The sequence below is a fragment of the Podarcis liolepis genome (genome assembly GCF_965112155.1).
Source record: "Podarcis liolepis genome assembly, chromosome: 6".
Taxonomy (NCBI): domain Eukaryota; kingdom Metazoa; phylum Chordata; class Lepidosauria; order Squamata; family Lacertidae; genus Podarcis; species Podarcis liolepis.
In genome coordinates this window covers 47,722,142-47,743,530 of record NC_139559.1, presented here as the reverse complement: position 1 = coordinate 47,743,530, position 21,389 = coordinate 47,722,142, and the positions used below count along the sequence as shown (strand labels likewise).

The window sequence follows — 21,389 nt, the reverse complement described above, 5'->3', positions numbered from 1 at the left end:
TTTGCAAATTTATCTGAACTTACAAGATTTCTTGGAAAGACTGGCTTTCTTTGATAAAGTAATGACTGTGGTGCCTGTTTTCTAATGCTTCTAATTGCTTCCTGTTTCACTGTCAATATGTAAATGACAGAGATAGTGAGTTACTGATTTTGTCCGTTTCTTCTTATAAATATGCAAGAACACACAAAGGAACATACACAACAATATAAATATTTATGTATAAATAATATGTCTAACACACAAACCCCTCCACTGCTTAGGGTCACAGCCACCTCAGGCGTTTCAAGCACATGAACCACAGCTCTGTGGAGGGTAAACTACAGTTTCCAGTATTATCTGGAGGAATTCTTCAAATGTATTTTAAGTGTATGGTGTGGGTGCAATCCATGTGCACACACGCACGTGCGTGCGCGCGTGCACACACACACAGTGGCGTAGCGTGGGGGGTGCAAGGGGTGCAAGCCACACCGGGCGCAACATCTGGGGGGGCGCGCTCGCTGCCTCCGGAGTCGCCGAAGAGCCTCGGGCGCAGGCTGTAGCAGAGCCGCATGTCTCGCGGCGCCCGGCTGAAGGCGCCCGGCAGGCAGCGGCTCTCAGTGCTCGCCGCGGAGGACGCGCCAGGCAGCCCCTCCTCACAGCCCCACCTCCGCCGGTGCTGCTGCAGCTGCTGGGCCGTTGCATTTTCCTCGCCTCTCTGCCCCCCTCCTCCTCCGGGCAAGCGGCATCGTTTGGGCGGCAGCGCCAGCGGCAACTCGCAGGTTAGGGGTTAGGGGGGGGCGCAAATTACGTGCCTTGCCCCGGGTTAGGGGGTGCAAATTACTTGCGTTGCCCCGGGTGCTGACAACTCACGCTACGCCGCTGCACACACACACAGACCTCCTATTGAATATAATACTTCTGGCAAATGTCCACAGATGCTTATCCCATAATAAATTTGTCTGTCTTAGTTGTTTATAATTGAAAGGAAATCCAGTCAATATTATATAAAATTAAGCTTGTCCAACAAATGCACTAGCAGTTTAATGCACACGCCAAAGAAGACACCTAAGAACGGAGATCTGGGATTACCTATTAAATTAAATGACAACACTTGTCAGATTCAGATGATAGCACAAGAAAGCTTCGTATGTAACGTACTGAACTGAGTCAAACCCTTGGGTCCCTCTAGCTCAGTACTGACTGGCAGAAGATCTTTGGGATTTTAGACAGGGGTCTCTCCCAGCCCTACCTGGAGATTTCAGGGATTGAATTTGGGATCTTCTGAATGAAGGGTGCTGTACCACTCAACAACAGACCCTCTTGAGATACAGAAAGGGCAGTTTGAACAGAAACGTCTTTACACCCTTTTCAGGGGTGTTTATTACAGACACCTGTATGGCTAAGGACTCCATGAACTAATAGAAAGATAACCGTTTTCTTAAAGGTCTGGAATGAAATACAAATGTGATCATCTATATCTCCCCATGCCACACTCTTCTTAAAGACTTTCAACTACCAAAATGAGGCATTTTTCAATACTGCAGAAATTGCCTTGGTGAGTTTTAAGGTATTGGGCAAGACAGTAGTTTCACTGCACATGAAGACCAAGCACCAAAAGGGAAAATAGAAGGAGAGTGCCAGTGTTTCAGCTTCTTTGTAATTAAGGCACTCTCTTATCTAAACTCTGAAACAATTGCCTAAGAGCTCTGGCAATATATGAACTGTGCATCTGAATCAAATGAAGGCCATGATATCTAGAAATTCACGGCGAATTATGGGAAGAGATATTAATTTCTCACTGTAAGAAATAATTAAATGTTCAATTGAATTGTGATAGTTAGAGTTCTGAAAAGGGCTTTTTTGTCCTATTTGCATAAGCAAATTATTTCCTATATTTTTAACCTGCTTTTCAGACAAATTATTGTCTCTGAAAACGACATGCATCAATTTAAAAAAGAAAGTGACACACAGAAAAAGCCTGCCCATCAGGTTTGCAAACTGAAAGAAGACACATACAAGAACTCAGTGAAGGGAAAAATTATGAGAGGGGCACATTCTATATGGATTGCTAGATGGTGTATATTCCTTAGTCTTTGGGGAGGTGGAAATATTGTTTGTGCTTGGGGCTCCTGCTGGAAAAATTGTGGTTCAAGGGGAGCATTCTTACCCATGTGGTTGAGTTGGCTCAAAATTAAATATTTCTGGTATGGGATATTAAATATAATGACTTTAATTACTAGTTATGTATTGCCTTTCAGGGTCAATGGAATTCTGACTTGGAATATTAAAATTTCATATTCAAGAACAGCATTGTCATATCTATTGATGGTTGCTAGGTTATGCATTGCAAATGTCTGGAAACATGCAGAAATTCCCAGTGATTAAATGTGGTTTAAAAAGATACCAGACCCTAGCCGTTATGGAGAAAGTGATGAGTATCTTTCAAATGAGAGAAGTGAGGATTCATGCAGATGAATTCACTAGAATAATGGCAGCTGCTCATTGCCTTCCAGAAGAATCACACTCATGAATAGATATTTGCAAATATGGATTGTGAATTATTTGATTCGTTTTATATTGTGAATGAATTTTATACGGTATTTGCAGGTTGTGTGTGATGGTGTGAGCTTCGTCTTAACATTCAGGAACTATATTATTTACTATAGAAAGATCTATGCCACCATGCAGTATAAATTCCCAGAGTGGGAACTTCTGTGAAACAAAACCCTTTCCTGGCTGCTATTGTCTTGCAGGTGGGAAGGGGTGGCTCTGTCTTCGTTGCTGGTAGAAAAGAAGTTTTACGCATTACATAAAATAATAATCGTAACTGGGGAAATAGATGCAGGACCTGCATATAAATTCTAGCAGCTCTCAGACTCTGCAAAGGAACAAAGAGACTATCTACTATCCAGGATCACTGTGATAACAAATATTAGTGAAACTCATAATGCTCCCAACCATATTCTATATTCCAATATATAGGATATTCTATATTCCAACATATAGAATAGCAGCTAGAAAAAAGGGATCATCATTTCCACCAAGGGGGAGAAATGTGGGAAAACCACCAGAAAGTTTAAGGAGGATATTCCACATTATTAAAAGCAAAATGCATAAGAATTAGAGCGCTGACTCATGGCTGAAAAGTGGGTTATGTTATGGACTCCACCCAAATAAAGCACGCAAACAACTGAGTTCTGCCATGCAGACTGGTAGCATCTGCAGTGAGATCAGGATACAATTAAGCAGCAGCCTGAAACACAGCTAAGGAATTCTCATCTCATAATGTTTCCATGGGAAAACAGCCATGGCTTATTCTTGCAGCACATACTCAAGATCACTTACAGCTTAGAACTCTTTAACCACCTCATAAGATTTGCACCACATGCACACCCACTGCAACACACCCACTCACTTACATTAGACGCATAATGATGGCTGAAGTGGAGACTGTTATCTTAAGCCCTCTCCAGGCATTCAAAAAACTCACAAGGGCATAAACAGTTGAGTGCCAGTAGAGCTGCACACACCAGCGCTGCCTCCAATGTCTCTGCTGGCTCCACCCAACCTGCCCCCAATGCCCCTGTTCCTGTTGGCTCCATCCAGCAGGCTGAACATGCTTAGAATCCCACAATCAGGAATGCCTAAAGAGGACTTTCATTGAACATGGAATCAAGACATTGTAGCTACTAATTAACATGAAACACAAAGCTGAGGTCTAATGTATGAGGAGTTGGCCACGTACCTCGTCCTGCGAGCCAATAAGACGTGATGTGACACCTGTGGTGTAGATCCCACCACTGGTATCTTCATGGATTTTGATGTTTGACTTCCGGTGGCGGCAATCAGGGTCTCGTGAGCTATCAAAGAGGTCCAGGATCTCTTCGTTATACAGCTGAATAAAGACATGGGTGGGGGGTGGAATTGATACTAGGTTCATTGATTCATGAAGGGCTCCACAGGTACAAAATGATAGAAATGGGTATTTGGGCTTGCAGTGTGCCTTGAAGATCAAAGCAGAGCTTGACATTTAGCTAAAGATTGGCCCTATTGATTACAGCATGAGAGATTGGTTCTGTAGTCAACAGCAAATCTGCAATTCTCTTCTAACAGGAATTTGAATCACAGCAATTTTATGGGGAACAGGGCTAGTAACAGGAAGAAAAACTGGAAGAACTAGAGATTCATAATCGTCTGGAGCAATAAATGTAAAAGCAGCATGGAATTCTTCACTCCTCTCACCACTGACAAGCCTACCAGAGAGATGAAATCTTAAGTTGGCTGAGGCTGCTGCATCCCCAGACAGAACAAAGCAAGCAGGTCTGCATCATTATTGCGATCTGTTGACTGATGCATGAATCAGCTGCATTTCCTCTATGAAAATGTTTACGCATTGTCAAGGTCAAGCGACGTCTTTAATGGGTCTTCTGTGCATGATAGCATAGTGGTGGTATAAAAGGAAGCACGTGCCAAGTTCTGCCCGAGTGAAGGAGCATCATGCCTCCTCATTTTCAAATGCAAATTCTAATTTAATCTCCTTCACTTACTCGTGGATGTACAGGCATGCCCCATGCTGTAATTTGTATGTTAACCCAGATTAAATTGTGCCCCTACACTGCACTTAAAGGTACCCTTGCCCGTACAGGCCAGTCGTGTCCAACTCTAGGGTTGTGCGCCCATCTCACTTAAGAGGCCGGGGGCCAGCGCTGTCCGGAGACACTTCCGGGTCACGTGGCCAGCGTGACGAAGCTGCTCTGGCGAGCCAGCACCAGCGCAGCACACGGAAACGCCGTTTACCTTCCTGCTATAAAGCGGTACCTATTTATCTACTTGCACTTAGGGGTGCTTTCGAACTGCTAGGTGGGCAGGAGCTGGGACCGAAAGACGGGAGCTCACCCCACCGCGGGGATTCGAACCGCCGACCATGTGATCGGCAAGCCCTAGGCGCTGAGGTATTACCCACAGCGCCACCCGCGTCCCACACTGCACTTACTGCTGCAGAAATTAAAGAAGAAATTAAAAAGCCCACTTCATTCAGTAGCCTCAGGCATACCTGTATGTGAACTTATGCCCTCCTTCTCACACTCCCATCTCCCTACAGACACCAAGGCACCTACCTCCAAGAACTGTGCACTGACTTTAAACTCTGGTACTGGCACACCCTGTTCCTGCGCTGCCCGCTTGCGCTCCTCTATGCCAGAGAATAGGTGGGTAATGGCCCGTGGAATTATGCCATTCTCATCTTCGGAAATGTTCACATCAAAGCCGGTTCCCATGGTGTACGTCTTACCTGCACCTGTCTAAAAGTAAATGGAAGAGATGCTTTATGAGAGCCCAGCCTCACTATGAGGTGGTGAAAAAATGGAAACACCAACAACTGGGAAACACTGGCCTGTGAGTGCTCCAATTGGAGAACAGCCTTTACCAAAGGTGTCATGGGCTTTGAAAATGCTCAAACTCAGGACTAAAGGGGGAAACATGCTAAGAGGAAGGCACTCTTGGCAAACCCTCACTATGATCAACTCCTGCCCAGAAAACTATGTCCCCACTGTGGAAGGAGGTGTGGATCCAGAATTGGCCTCCACAGACACTTACGGACTCACTGTTAAAACCGTGTTTATGGAAGACAATCTTACTCGGCTACAAGTGATCACCAAAGAAGAAGAAGAAGATTCCCTGGGACTCTCCACTACTGCTCCTTAAACCCACCACACAGAGGGAAGTACTTGAGCAAGTTTTACTCAGAGGAGACCCACCGAAATGAATGGACCTGAATAAAACTTAAGTTAAATAGCACTCAGAATCTTTACAAACCCTTCATTGCACTTTATAATTCCAGTTCAGACACTCCATTCCCCATACTTATCCTGGTTATTCAGCCAGCTTAGAGTCCACGTATATCTATTGCAGAGCAGAGGGAAATAATATCACCATGGCAGGTAACTCAGTGTAAAATTAAAGTGAGCATTGTATTCCATGCTAATTTGCAATTATTTTATTTTGTTTACAAAGCACTCTTCTTACACCTAATTAGTTCATTTCAAATTCTCTTCTACCCTTTCCCAAGGTTGTGGTGAAAGCCAGTGTGGCTAGGGCAATGGGCTGCGAGATGGGAAACCTAGCTCCAGATCCTCACATAGCTATGAAACACACTGGGTGGCCTTGAGCAAGCCAATGTTTCCCAGCCTCACCCACCTCATAGGGTTCTTGGGAAGCTGAAGTGCCACTCCTGAGGTGGTGTCTCTTGGAAGAAGGGTGCAAACCAACAAAGGCTGAGTCAATGATTGTTGGGGGAGGGAGAGAAACAACAGTGGGATAAACACAAGAACAATGTGATATGAAATGGCTATGAGATATGATATGGAAGAAAAAGAAATGATCCAATAGAAAAAATGATATAAAAGCAGAATATAATGCCCAGGCTAAAATATGCTATATGTTATAGTGTTGGACTAAGACCTGGGACCCTGGGGTTCTGGTCCCCACTTGACCATGAAGCTAACTAGGTGACTTTAGGGCAGTCACTGTCTCTCTGCCTAACCTACCTCACAGGGTTGTTGTGAGGATACAATAGGTGGGGAGAACCATGTACAACACCTTGAGCTCCTTGGAGGAAAGGTGGGATATATAAGGGCACTAAATAAATTAAGAAGGAGAAAGAAAGAAAGAAAGAAAGAAAGAAAGAAAGAAAGAAAGAAAGAAAGAAAGAGGCTTCGACAGCAGGACATTTCATTTTCAACCTTGCATGGCTGAAGTCCTGCCAGCTGAAATTGTGCAAATTAAATGCACACAAGGTAGAGACTTTAAAAGCTCTTTCTGCATCAGGTTTCCCCAGTGCAGAGTTTTTAAGGTCTTTGGCTTGTTTGGAAGGGGAGAGGGGTAAAGCCTTCTCAGAAAGGTAAGGAAGCTCTGCAAGGGCAGTTCAAGTACACACATCTTTGCATGTATGTGCCATCTCTGGAACGTAACCTCCACACAACGATTGATCGTACTGTACTTCTTCATACAGTGAATAGTTTAACTATGCAAATTGCTCCCAGAAGCAGTACTAATGTCCGTCAACTTGGAAAATAAGGATATCAACGGCTACTAGACATGATGGCTATTTTTTATCTGCCTCTGCCTCTGAACGCCAGTTGCTAGGAATCACAAGTTGGGCAGCACTGGTGCACTCAGGTCCTGCTTGTGGTTTTCCCACAGGCATCTGGTTGGCCACTGTGGAAGCTGAACCAAATGGGCCACTAACCTGATCCAGCAGACTCTTCTTACCTTCTCAAGGTTGGCATCATTCTGATGCAAATGGTAGCCTGAACCACTGCACTAATGAATTGGGTGTGTCCACCAGCTACCAGCTGGCTTTTTGTCATCATCAGCATTGACTCCAGGTATTGCAGTGTCCTTGGGCAAGTCTGTGCATCCCCATGTGTGGGCCCTCCTCCTCCCCGCTGTCACCACTGCTCATTTGTTGACCATCTCCCATTGGGCTCAATCTGCTCAGCTTCCCAGAGGGATCAAGCAACACAACCACAGTATGCTTTCCTCACTCATTACACAAGACAAAACCTCTGAGGCTGACATCTTCAAGTGATCTCCACATTTTTAAAAAAAAACAAAACACAATTTTGTGAAGCAGCCCTTTGTTTTGTTATCAATGGGTCTCTGAAAGGTGATAGAAGGCACTCACTGTATGTGAATGCACCAACCTTACAGAATTAAGGTCAATTTTAAAAATTGCAGTCAGAAGAGCTATTTTGCTGCTATTAATATTCATGCCTCTGGAGAAAACCTCTGTTCCAGCTGTTCAGATGCAGCATATGTCACTCTTAATAAATATCTATGACCAAGACAGCCTTCAGCAGCTAAATACTGGAGAAACTTGCGGGGTTACTGGCAAAAAAAATATTGGGAAAGCCCCAGTGTGGTTCTTCAAGTCATACCAATACATTGGGTTGTATTTAGCACTCTGGTTTCTCTTCAGATCATATAAATCTTTTGCCTTTTTCAATGTAGCACTAAAGAGATTTTCCCATCAGTGCAAGCATTTCTGCTTGTGCAATGGAACAGGCTCTTCTTCTCCTGCATGTTGTTCTAATGGATCTCCCCACCCCAGCAGCAGATTTGGGGAGAGAACAGAGTAACGTGTGGGAAAATCCCATTGTACCAGCTTCCACTAACCCACTGGCTTGTTCTGCTTCTCTAAGCAAGTGTCTGAAGTGGGTTTCACCTTTTCTGAAGGTTTAAGAAATTAGTTTATAATGCAAAGTATCAACCCTTCCCCAAAAAACATTTCCCCACTACCACCTCCCCTCAAGCCACCACCATCTTTGAAGCAATTATTTCACAAACATGAAAACATGGTTCCATCTTTGGGCAATTTGGCCTCAGGAAGCACCTGTAGGGTTCTGAAGAGGTTTAGATGTGCACCCACTGAATTCTAGAATACGGTATGAAGGCATGTGATGCAGCAACTTTGCTGGTCTGTGCTTGGATGGCAGGCTACCTGGGAACCCCACCTTGAGTTTGAAAGGTTGAAAGGAGGAAAAGATCTAAGTGCACAGAGGCTTAGTAACCACCATACAATAAAAGCACATGGTCCCCTTCAAAGAATCACGGGAACTATAGTTTACCCCCAAGGAGCTACCACTCCCAGAACCCCTAACAAACTTCAGCTCCCAGAATTCTTTGGGTGGAAGCTTGTTTGGTGTATACACAGCCATAATCTGACCCCCCAGAATAAATTCAGCTTTTCCCTTAACTGTCAGCAATGCAGACAACAGTCATGACTGTTCCATGCTAAATTAAGATGATAAACCTGAAAAGGCAACAAATACTCTGAACAGCTCCTGGCAGAGACTGTGAAGACGGTAAAGGAGCCACCTACCTGGCCATATGCCAACACAGTCGCGTTGTACCCCTCGAAGCAGCCCTCGATGAGTTTGCTCACACAGGTCGTGTAGATTTGTTCCTGCCACGTATCCAGGTCAAAGACAAAGTCGTAGGTAAAGGCTTTGTCCTTTCCCAGGAGCACCTGGGGTTCGCCAGGTGTCACTGATGTGCAGATGTGGCATCCTTCTATCTTCTCCTTTGGCATCTGAGGACGGATCCTGGAGAGAAAATGGAGGGGGAGGAGTGAGGACAAGTTCCCTTTATTTCGCAAGCCAGGGATGGGGAACACTTATCAGCCGAAAGTCTGATAAACCCTGGTTGTTGACACCTGAGATGTATATACTTAGGACCCATCTTCTTTCTTTGATTGGAAGTTTTTAAACACTGTGCTTTAATTATTGTCACCAACCTGTCAGGGTGACATTGACAGATAAATAACAATGATAATCATAATAATAACAACTCCTTCATGGGCAACCTTCCTGAGGCTGCATATCCATGGTATGAGTGACAAAACTGGGTGTGGTCAGACACACAACTCTCTCCGTCCAGGCAACAAGAGGTATGTGCATCAACCAATTCTGCAGCAACACTAAAGAATTCATTAGGGAGTGAGATGTCACATCCAGTAGCTATTCCAGGGCACAAACACCACAGAGGATTTGGGGCATATTAAAATTAATATTGATTGAATCCAAGTAAACAGATTCTCATGGTGCATCCCTAGTGTACAAATTCTGAAATATGTCATCAACAACACTGTAGTTTAATCTGCATGCTGCCTTTCCACAGTTAAAATCATGCTCAAGGTGGCTTACAACGGGAAATGATTTACATGATTACAAACAAAAGTAGTCATAAGCAATAAGGGAAACATATCAAAAAGTACACAACCATAATTGAACAATTTCAGCATAAATCATTATAAGATCTAAAAACAGAGAATGTATTGACTAATTTCCAGGCAAAACAAAACAAAACAAAACAAACCTCTAAGTAGTTAACAAAGTGCCATATATAAGCTTGGCACTATGTTAGTAATGTGGACTAGCCAATTTGCTATTTTTAAAAAACCCAAAACAGAGTCCTGTGGAACCTGAAAGACTTATCAGCTTTCAGGGGCTACTAGAGACATGAAACGTTAATCTCAGTTGACATGCTATATATAGCTGCACACGGGTGTACACACTGAAGAGGTGCATGCAGAAAGGAGGAATTTTTAACAGAAGGGCTAAAGGCCTTTAAATGCAGGAGGCGCATCTGTTACACTGCTATGCAAAGATCAAAATGTAGACAAGATAGATACAGTGATTCATGTGTTATCTCAGGGAAGGGGAAATCAGTATTTTCTACCATGGACTCCAGGAAAGGGGGTGTGGGAAAGAGGGGAGAATTAAAACATCCCATCCTGTCCATGGCACTCGGGAGAGCAAAAGGAAATGACACAACAAAAACTGCCTTGCATTCTGGTGCCCAAAAGGGAACAAAGCAGCTCCTTCCTACATCTGCTACTTGTACAGATCCTGCTCAGCTTTGACCATGCGGTGTTTGTGCTCAGAACCAAGGCTCTGGACTTTTGCTTCCTGGAACTTCAAAAGCTAGCACCGCACAGAAGCCACTTACAAAATTCAGGGGAGTTTCAAAATCCATTTGTGATATGGAATGGGGTGGGGTGCCACATCGGGGTGAGGCCTACTGTGCCAAAATAAAATAATGTCAGAAAGTCCTGCTGGGGATCCAAAAGACCTTTGACAAAATGAATCTAATTCAACAGGTTGTGGTCTTTCGAGCTGTTCACTAGGAAGGCTGTAGCTGCTAGGAAATCATCTCCATGATGGGCTGTTAATCATAAAATCAATAATGGCTTAGAGTCAAAGGGCAGCAGGTTGATGAAGGCCGGCTTAGGCTCTGAGGGTGGGGAACATATCCAGTAGGATAAGGCTGTCTCAAAAGGCTGTTTAATGCCCCCCCTTTACCTCAACCCACCCCGCCATCCCAGAGCGTTCACCACCCTACACCACCTGCACCTAGAAGAACTGGCAGCTTTGCATTAGAGAGATGGAAGCAGCTAAGCTATTACTCCATGTAACCCAGGCTTAACGAGTCACAAGGTGACTGGTAATAGCACTAACATGACCTGGCAGGTGTCACCCTTCTGAGCTGTTATGTCATAGCTTGGTGAACACAAGAGCGCCACAGGCACAATAGGCTTTATTCATCCAATACAAGGACCTCACAAATCCGCATTAGAAAAGACCCATTGACGGCTCATTCCACTCCAAGCCCTTTGGCCAAGCTGCTGTCCCTTTTTCCTAGCAGGAGGGGGAAATAAACTGGTATTTCACCAACTGGCTAGCTTAACCCTGCTGCATGTGGGCTGGAAGTATTAGACAAAAACGAGGGTCATGCCAGGACTTGCTTTAACACCCTTGCTGTGGAGCCATCTGCCATTACCTCTTCATTAAGAAATGGTGAGGAGATGTGGTAGGATTTAAAGGTCTTCTAAGCATTGCCCTCAAGACGGTGTTGGGGCCTCAGCCTCAACCCAATCTCAATCATGTACCGTATTTTTTGCACCATAACACTCACTTTTTTCCTCCTAAAAAGTAAGGGGAAATGTCTGTGCGTGTTATGGAGGGAATGCCTACGGGTGGCATGCCTACGGATTTTCCTCCTCTAAAAACTACATGCGTGTTATGGTCGGGTGCGTGTTATAGAGCGAAAAATACGGTACATGCAGACGGCTCTCTCAGCTTCAGGGTCTGACACAAAACCCCAAAGGGTATCTTCCAAAGACTTCAAAACCCACTTGTTAGCAGTCAATAGGAATTAGAAAAGGCCAGAATTAGAGAGGTATCTCATTGTCATAGGAAGCTGACTGACTGTGACTGACAGTGGCCCTCCAGGATATTGGGCAGGAGCCTTTCCCAGCCCTAGCTGCAGACACCAGGGATTGAACCTGGGACTCTCTGCATGCTAAGCATGAGTTCTACCACTGAGCTACAACACTTCCATGAAGATCAAGCGAGGAAAGCTTTGCACTAAGCTCGTTGCCTGGCCCACAGCAACTGAAGTTATCCAAGCCCAACTTCAAAAAGCAACCTCTCATTGGCAAAGGTAGGCACCTGACTGACAAATAAACAGCTGCTTTGAGTGAGGGGGCAGATGACAATGGATAGCACCCCATCACTGGAAGTGTGTGCTACTCCATGGGGTGGAGCACCACCAATTTAGTGTCACTCTAAACTTTTGAGTCCTGCAATTAGCAGCTCACCTTTCATGCAGTCTTGCAACTGTGTACCAACAAAACAAACACATAGTATATGGTTGTTAGGCAGAAGCACTGTCTGCTTCACCAGAGAAGAATTCTTGGCAATGTCATATTCCTGACCTATAAAACTAGAATGCATGAAACCAAAACCCAGATGAGCCGTCCTGGCAGCAATTGCTTTTTTGACCTTTTAGCACCCGAATCATCAAGCGATGCATCATCTATCATCTCTTGAAATTGCTGATGCTAACAAGCCACTTCCTCTGTTACGAATAATTATTTATTTCTAAAGAAGCTTGATTTCCATTATTATTATTATTATATAATGGCAAATTTTCATTTTGGTATTTCCACCAACAGAGACACTCTTTGAACAACTGGGTGAGAGACATGGAAACTTTCTTCAGTGAGATGCTCTTTGTGCAAACCTGTGTTCAGCCTCCTCTCCTCAGAGCCAGGTAAGTTGCCAAGAACACCAGATCTGATGCTTTGTGGAAGAGGCATACATTGCCATCTGGGGCTCTAGTCAAGCCCATGAGTGTGGTGGCATCGGGTATGTCTGACACTGACAGTCACAAGACTGCAACCTCTAGCGAGAGGTTTACCATGTGCCAGCAAGCCCACGTCCACTTTGCAAAGGATGTTCAGAAACGGTGGGGCTGCTCCCTTGGGTAGGCTACATATGAGCCTTTCTGTGCCGCCAGGATGGAAAAGCAGCAGCCCCCATGACATGATTGCCATGACAACTGAGTCTCGGCAGCAGGAGGAGGGAATGAGACAACCCAAAAAGGGAACACACACTGACACACTATACAAAACACCACTCGGGTAGTTTCTCCAGTGGCCCCGACACACACACAATGGCCTGGCTGTTTAGCTCCATCAGCAAAAGCCAACATTTATAGAGAGGGGAACCAATTGGGCTGGCATCCAAAGCACAAATGGGCTCTAGTCTTAAGAGTGAAAGCCACAGCCCTGAGGCCAAGAAGGAGCTTTCCCCCTTCCCCACCTCCTTGGCAGCCTCGCTACATAGAAATGTCTGATCCAGGAAGATTCCCCACAGAGAGGATTCTGTCCTCTTATTTCCCTGTCAGCCCAGACTCTGTCCTAATCTTTTTTTTGACAGCAGAATGCATCCTAAAACTATCCCTGCTAAAAACAGAGATCAGATTCTTTCTCACATACGGCTAGTACAGCGCTGTGCCTAGCAACTGCCCGCCAGTAATGAACAGCCTGAGTTGTGAGTGAGTTTATTAAGAGCTTCGGCTCACTGTTTCATGATCCACCATGGAGGACGTCTCCCTTCCTTTGCTTTCCAGTCAGATCAGAGGGTTTTCTTGCATTGGTCAGAACAGATAGGATAACTTGGGGACTCTTGTTATCAACATAAGCTGCTCATTTCCCTGTTTTATTCTGCAGCTGTTGAGAACTAGAAACTTAGGAAGCAGAGAAGCACAGTCTAGAACAATTTCAAAGTTAAGTACCTAATTGACATGGATAGAAAGCCCAAGTAATTGGAGAAAAGCCTGAGCCTATCAGACTCAATCAGCAAATGCTTTTTCTTGCTACTCAGCTTGAGAGAGACCATTAGCTCTTCTGTAAGAGCATTAGTGCTATCCTGAAAGTGCCTGTAGGAAGCCATTTCTGACTTCATCAAAGAAATGGGTAGTGGAAGTACCGAGAGAGAGCCCGGACTTTCAAGCACCTTTGCTAAGAGCATACGTAATGAAGGAAGAGTCTAGAAAAAGCACGGGTTGCATCATGCCAGAGCAATGAATATAGCTCAGTAGACCATGTGCTTTTATTTCCCCTCTCCATCACACCTTCCCCTCCTCCCATCACAAAGCACACAGAGAGAGAGTGAAACAGAAGGAAACCAATCCACACTATGGAGGATAACGACACAGGGAGTTGTGCTGACCATACTTCTCTTGATATATCTGCAATACAAAATCTAGCTAATGTTCAACTTTATGGGAACGAAAATTAGACCTTTCAGTGGCAGACATAGCTATGTACAGGGAATGCCAAAGCATACTTTTGGAGATTTTTCAGTGTGTTTGTGAATTTCCATCTAGCCTGGAGTCACGAATTCCTTATTTGGTAAGAGTCAGCCTTATCTTTTATCACTTTTCAAGGAACCAAGCGCTTTTCAACAAGGCATTATGCTGATATACAAGTCAGCAAGCAAGGAAGACTTTGTTAATAAACCATACAGTACTAACTTTCAGGACTGCAATTTAAACATAAATTAGAAACCTCTCTCCTCCCATGAGTAGGTACCTGGTAGGGTACTCTATATGCTCCTAGCATGTCTCCATGCAAGTAGTAGGAGGAGTTTTGATACGCTCCAGCAGCTATTACTCTGTGAAGAAAACAATCCCACATTTCCAGCTGTATCAAATAGCTAGGATTGAAAGAGACAATTTCCTACATCAAGCCACCAGGCTTAAGCAGACAATTAAGAAACATGTTTCCCATAAAAGTCAGGTGGCGATCTGTTTTAATTTTTGTGTGGTTTTTATTGCATTGTAATACATGCAGACTATACATGTAGACTGCTTTGATGTTATGAAATTGCAGTGTACAATTTTTTATTATTATAAATGGATAAATATTTTGGACTTCGCCCAAATGAGGGAAGCCTTTCCAATAGCAGCAAGAATAAAAGACATTCTCCTCATTAAAACCGGCTGTAGAAAATCGGCATCATTTTGCCATTACCGGCCTGCAGACGTCTACAACCACTACTCCGAAAGGCAGGCCCCTGGACAGGGCAGAGTAAGGCAAGACTTTATGAAGGGATTCAAATTTCAAACAGAAACAAATGTACACAGCTGGGGGGAGGGGGGAGCTGGATACAAAAGAAGGAAATTAGTGTTTTGTTTTGAATTACCCCTGCCAGTTTTACACTAGGGGGCTTGTTGGAGGCCTCTGCTTATGGGCGTCCTTGAAGGCCAAATAATACTAACCCTGATCGATCCTATACAGTGGTACCTTGGTTTACGAACTTAATCCTTTCTGCAAGTCCATTCTTAAACCAAAGCGTTCTTAAACCAAGGCGTGCTTTCCTATAGCAGCCGGGGACTCAATTTACAAATGGAACACACTCAACAGGAAGCAAAACATGTTCTGCTTCCAAGGCAAAGTTCACAAACCAAAACACCTACTTCTGGGTTTGCAGCATTCTTAATCCAAGTTGTTCATAATCTAAGCTGTTCTTAAACCAAGGTACCACTGTACCGGCACTGCATTACAGAAAAGAAGGCCTCAAAAGATCTCTCTTTCAGGATATTTTCACAACCTTAGGGAAAGGAAGTGCTTCATATGGATTCAGCAGCCTACTTTCCACAGGGCATTATACTCACAAATGCTTCCAATTAACACAGACTATAAAAAGCGGAGAAATTCTGAAGTAGGCACTCAGGGCAGCTTCTGCAATCTATAAAGCAGCTCTCATTCAGTGGTACAGTTAGGTAATTTGGGACTTTGGACTTAAAAGTCTTATGGGGTAGGGGGTGCCCCTCTTTAGATGGATTTGTGAATTACTTCACTTACTTAAAACTGTGGTAAGCCAGTCCTGCTGTATTTGGAACAGGCCCCTGGACTTTTCTGCACTGCCATCGCCAGGGCTCCCACTCCCAACTTCAAATATAGTGTCTGAGTTACCATTATCAAATGCACCAGTTGCATGCAGAACCACATTTGTATCATTTTTACAAATTGGAACAGAATTTCCGGTGTCACTCCCCAGTGTCACACTTCATGTCAAATGTAAGGACAAATTATGATATAAGGGACAGCTGGAGTCAGAACAACTAATATTATTGAATCACTGTACATTTCCAAATCTTTGCCTGGATTAGTCAAGGCTATGAAGTACTCTCCTAAGGACACTAAAATACAGATTATACAGCAAGACAACAGATTCACTGCAACTCATAAGAGAACCATACACTTCAAGAACCAGCCAGGTCCTTTAAACAAATGCTCCATCTTCCCTGGGCATAATTCAACATGTAAGAAGATCAAGGAAGAGGCTATTTAAGCCATAATGTCCATGACCAGGGGACTATTACCATGAAATATAGATTAGACAAGGCACAAATGATGAGGCTTCAGGGTCCCATTTATCACGGGAAGAGCTATTATCACCCCAAATGTAGGCTGGGAAACAGGAATGGCAGATACTAGCATAATCTGGGATGGTTGCATAAGAGGAATAGCCTGTCTTGTGCTAGACTTCTGAATTTTGCTCTTCCACTGGATAGGGCTACATTAAGGGTTTTCCACACATCAGTATTGGGCTATATTTATTTTATTAGGCAACTGGACCTGAAGCATCTATGCCAGGAACCCCCAAACTCGGCCCTCCAGCTGTTTTGGGACTACAACTCCCATCTTCCCTAGCTAACAGGACCAGTGGTCAGGGATGATGGGAGTTGTAGTTCCAAAACAGCTGGAGGGCTGAGTTTGGGGGTGCCTGATCTATGCTAACAATGTTTAGAAATGACTGGACAACTCAAGAGTGTCTTTACAAGGGACATTCTCTTATAAGAGAGCAAAATTTTCTTGCATGGCTATAGAACCTAGTTAAACCCATATTCTTAAAACTGCCAATGTGTCTCTCTGACTTTAGTTCCCCCCCCCCCCCCGATCCTCTTAATCCATTCTGCCTTGCACCATGAAGACAACTCTTCCAGAAAAGTCTGTTTCCAATCTTGTTTATATTATGATCTTTGAAGCGGACATGCCCATTGCTCTTATTCTTCACAATGAGTTTTGATCAGCTTGCATTTTTAATGCAAACAGCTGCTGAATCATGTCACCCAAGCGATACAAATTGAGCAAAATGGCAAAAACTAGCACCATTTGCAAATGATTTTGCTTCTTGCAACCATTAAGAAGGGAAGGAGTTATACAAAGCACTGAAGCACCTTTTCCTGATCACTGAAAGTTCTGCAAAGCCCCCATGCAAAGTTCCTAGGCATTCACGGTGTACTGCCAAACAGTTTCAAGCCTTGAGAAAAAGGTATGTGCATTTTTTAAGCCGAGATCCTCAGGATGTTGAATTCTGTGCTCAGTACAAATTTCAGAACTGACCTAGCTCTATGTCATTTCATTCTGATGTACCTAAACACACAATGTTTGCAATGGAAACATACATGTAGCATAAACTCCAGAAACTTAACTACATGTTGGTGCTAAAATGCTTTTCCATATATTTATATTTAAAATATTGAAATATATAGAAAATATGTTTTTAAAACTGCTTCCATGAAAATAGCTAGCAAGTGATAAATGAATAGGTACTTTGGTGCTGATTTAAAAATTGAGTTTAATGGATTTCTCAGGATTTATTTGTTTTTAAAGGGCCACTCAGGGGAACTGGACTTTCTCCCTCTCCACCCACAGGGCTATGTCATGGTCAACAGTATGGATTGTAATCGATTGCAGTTCCACTTGTAGCTCACAGCAGAAGAGCAATGCTTAGTAGCTCTAGAAACTCCCAGTCTGGAAGCAACCCTGGGTTACAACATGCTTAACCTCTACACACGTCTGCGATTGCAAGGGGAAGACTGCTCCCATTTAACAGCAACAGAAATTGCACAACATTCACAGCACCACTGCCTCCTCGCTTATACCTCCCAGGAGAGGGCATCTGGGTTAGATTTGCATGTAAAACTCCTCTTTGCACACACCAAGTCCCAGGCCTGTCCTTAGTTTCATGTAACAACGCAGAATATTTTGACAGCATCTGGTACAGGATACTCCCTCAGAGCCCAGGAGGTCAGATCAACCATGAAGAAAGAGCTAGGGAATAAATAGCCAAGCTTTCCTGTTCTCTGCAACCCCAAAACCTGCTGGCGAGGAAAGCCACTTCTCTTCCACAGACAACTACAAAGAACTGTGTTAAAAATATCCTGCCCCTCCCCTTAATAGTTTTGCCCCTATACTTCTCAGGACAAAGGCCCTGTTCATGGAAGAATTTATGTACTCAGTAAAATACCACTTAGATTCTGAGTAGTGAACAGTATTCTCTAGCCTTAAGAATGTTCAAAGTATTTTACACACACACACACACACACAGAGAGAGAGAGAGAGAGAGAGACAGACAGACAGACAGACAGACAGAGACAATTTCTCAGTCATTTTAGTACATGTGTTAAACAACATGTATTACATGAATTCTCTAGGCTGAAGTTGATAATATATCTTCAGAGTGCAGTGCCACAGCTACAAGCAAGAGCAGTTAAGACTGATATCAGCATCTTTACTCAAACCAACATTACTGAAAAACTACCACCTACTGCAAATATGGGTAACAGTAAGCAAACCATTCATTTACCCCTAACAACTCATTTTTTTTTAATAAGAAGCTATGGAGGAATAAAGGGATGAACCTTAAATTTCATTCTTTTCCTTAAATCAGGAGCAACCTTTTAGACCTTAGGGCCACATTCATACTCTGTCAGCTCTCTGTGGGCCAACTGTAAATGTGCGTGATGTCTAAGATATTTGTCAGTTAAAACAAGATGTCTTGACAAATGTCTCAACGGATCGTAGGATGTGGAAGCCTAGCAATGTTTTCCCATTCCCATTTACATATTCAAATATTGCTGCAACAGAGTGAAGAAGGGAATTGATTTTAATTTGGCATTTGCACTTTTTCATTCTAGAAAACACCTTAGGCATTTCCTCTATTCTTTGACTGGCTCTCATAGACCATCAGAAGATGTATTGTGGACCACATTCTGCTACCACAGAATGTGGTAGAAAACAACAGAAGTCCTGTATTTCAGATTTTGCAGCTCCTAAAGGTCTAAATTACAAATATGCAGGAAATCAGAAATTGGATCCCACAATGTGTGTGCCTGCTTTTATTGAAATGCAGCTGGGAGAAATTGCCCCTTTTTTTCTGAGCCACAACTGGGATGGGGTGGGGAAAACAGGATTTTGATTAGGAAAAGCGTTAAGTATCACTTACTAGTGATCATAAAACCAAAACCCTAACAACCTTCACCCCCAGGTGAGTAACAACTTTTTAAAAAAAGAAAATGAATTGGAAGTTCTAATTATTATTGCCTCATGATGTGCTGTTTGGTCTTACACACCTCTTATTTTTGAACAGCTCTATCTGCCTCACCTGACTATTCACAAATTGGTATATGAAAGTAGGACTTGCTGGCCCAGCAGCATCTACTGCACCTACTAAACAATATATCACCCTCCCCAGACACTGAGATCTCAACCAGAGGCCCTCTTGTGTTCACACACCCACACACCCTAGGTCTGTGAGGTGGTACAAGGCCTTTTGTGTGGCAGCTTTTTGAAGCTTTTGGGGACCCCCAAAAGATTTATGTAGTTCAGGTGGTCTTCCCTCAAGTAATTTTTGTCCCATTTGCTGGACTGGATTATGTTGTGGAGGATATGAATGAGTTTTATTGTTTTGAAGTGTACTGGTAACACTTATTTTAGTGTTGTTTTATTGTTGCAAAGCACTTTGGAAGGTCTTCGTCCAGAAAAGCAACACAGAAATGTTTTAAAATAAATAATACCAAAATAACTAAACTGGGATAAATTGTGCACCACCATGCTGCTAAAAGCTTTTATGTCTGGGACAAATGCCCTGGTGTGTCATCACAATGCCAGGGTGAAAGGGAATTCTGTGTAGAGCAGGGGTGCCCAAACTTTTTTCAAAGAGGACCAGATTTGATGAAGTAAATATGAGTGAGGGCTGAGCTTTTTTTAGGATTTAAGTTGTTGAACTTTTTTTTTCCCCCCAAAGTTGTTGTGGGTTTTTTAGGATTTTACCCCTGGACATATACTGCCATGGGGGCCAGATTAAATTGACCACTGGGCCCCCCGAAATAGACTTTGGACATTCCTAGTAGAGAGGAATTCACCGATCTTAAGTGCTTGTGCTTAAGCATGTTTTTAAAAGGTCCACTTTGTTTTTAATGGAACCCACCTTGTTCATGGAAAAGCACAAGAACTCTGTGGTGCAATCCTGTTCATGTATAGGCAGAAGTAAGCCCCACTGAGTTCAACAGGACTATGTTTCAAATAAGTGTGTGTAGGACTGCAGCCTAGAAGTCTGACATAACTTTCACTGTGCAGAAAACATGACAAGAGGAATCACCCAGAGACGAGAATGGTAACTGTCATCAATCCATTCCCTTTATTTGTATCACATGTTCAGAGCCCTCAAGGCGAGATTTAGCACAAAGAAAAGCAGAACTGTCTGAAGCTCAGCCCAGGCAGGAACTAACCTCATAACTCTCACCACTGGAACTCACACTCTTCAAACATGACAGTCCCATTTGCATAGGGGCCAGAAAAATTAGACAAAGCGGATGGGGAGGCAGTTTTGTGAATGTGATGCTAGTCAACACCATTCTGGTTCCTACAGAAAGAAGCTTGCCAGATGGGGAAAGAGATTAGAGCCCTGCTTGAAGCATGATGCTTGAAGAGGGAACGGAAACATGAATGGGAGTGAGGGGCAGTGCGTGCCAGCTTCCTCACACACATCCCTGCATGGGGCAGCAGCACCCTCTCCACCACTGACCTTCTTGCATTGAACTGGAATGTCTGAAGTGGGGTGCTAAGCACATTTTCCATTATAAGAAGCTTCCTCACAACCAGGGTCCCAGTAACATCACAGGGCTCCTAATCATTGGGAGGCTTGAGACCTTCCCAGGCAAGGCAAGAAGGACAAGGGTGGAATGGACAGGAATGTTGGGGTGTGGATGCCATGGACATCTCCCTGGTTGTGTTGCCATGCCCTGCTCAGATATAAAGCCTGAAACAAGTCTTCAGTTCTCCAGGACAGAAACTGGAGAGGCAAGAAGGAAAAGTGAGGGAGACCCGATCCAAATTACCATATTCTGCACTGCTACAAATAGGTAATGCAGCCTGAGCCATGCAGCAATAGACCATGTAGAAATAGAGGAATGGCAGGAATATATACCCAACCCAGGGGCTCATGGGAATCTTTGAAGGGGGAATCAAAGTCAGACACTGAAAGGGGGAAGCAGGCTTATTTCTCTCTCACACACACAAAAGATAAGAAAAGTGCTTGTTCATTTTGCCTCATATTTCAGGTTCTACAAATGCTAGAAACTGACATTAAAAAAGAAAACTGCAGAGCTAAAGTTTTAGCCATTCAGAGGGGCCATTCAGGGGGGCAACTTCTTCCCTTTGCCCTCCTTGTGGACCCCAATGACACTCCCCCCATCTTTTTGTGTTGCAA

At 43.7% G+C, this 21,389-nt stretch overlaps 1 protein-coding gene and 1 long non-coding RNA gene across 7 annotated transcripts in view; one reads left to right on the top strand and one right to left on the bottom strand.

Annotated features, from left to right (window-relative positions):
- LOC310709587 overlaps positions 1 to 21,389 on the top strand; it is a 479,424-nt gene that overhangs the window by 67,052 nt on the left and 390,983 nt on the right. The window lies entirely within an intron of this gene.
- Positions 1 to 21,389, bottom strand: part of KIF21B (kinesin family member 21B) — a 65,520-nt gene that overhangs the window by 31,947 nt on the left and 12,184 nt on the right. For all 6 annotated transcript variants that reach the window (XR_014527577.1, XR_014527578.1, XR_014527579.1 and 3 more), the window contains exons 2-4: positions 8,861 to 9,083; positions 5,097 to 5,279; positions 3,725 to 3,874 (exon numbers count right to left, since the gene is read on the bottom strand). Coding sequence is in view for 3 of the 6 variants with exons in the window: in XM_083509369.1 (XP_083365495.1) it covers positions 3,725 to 3,874; positions 5,097 to 5,279; positions 8,861 to 9,083 (556 nt within the window). In the remaining 3 variants the exon portion in view is untranslated. The remainder of the gene's footprint in view (positions 1 to 3,724; positions 3,875 to 5,096; positions 5,280 to 8,860; positions 9,084 to 21,389) is intronic.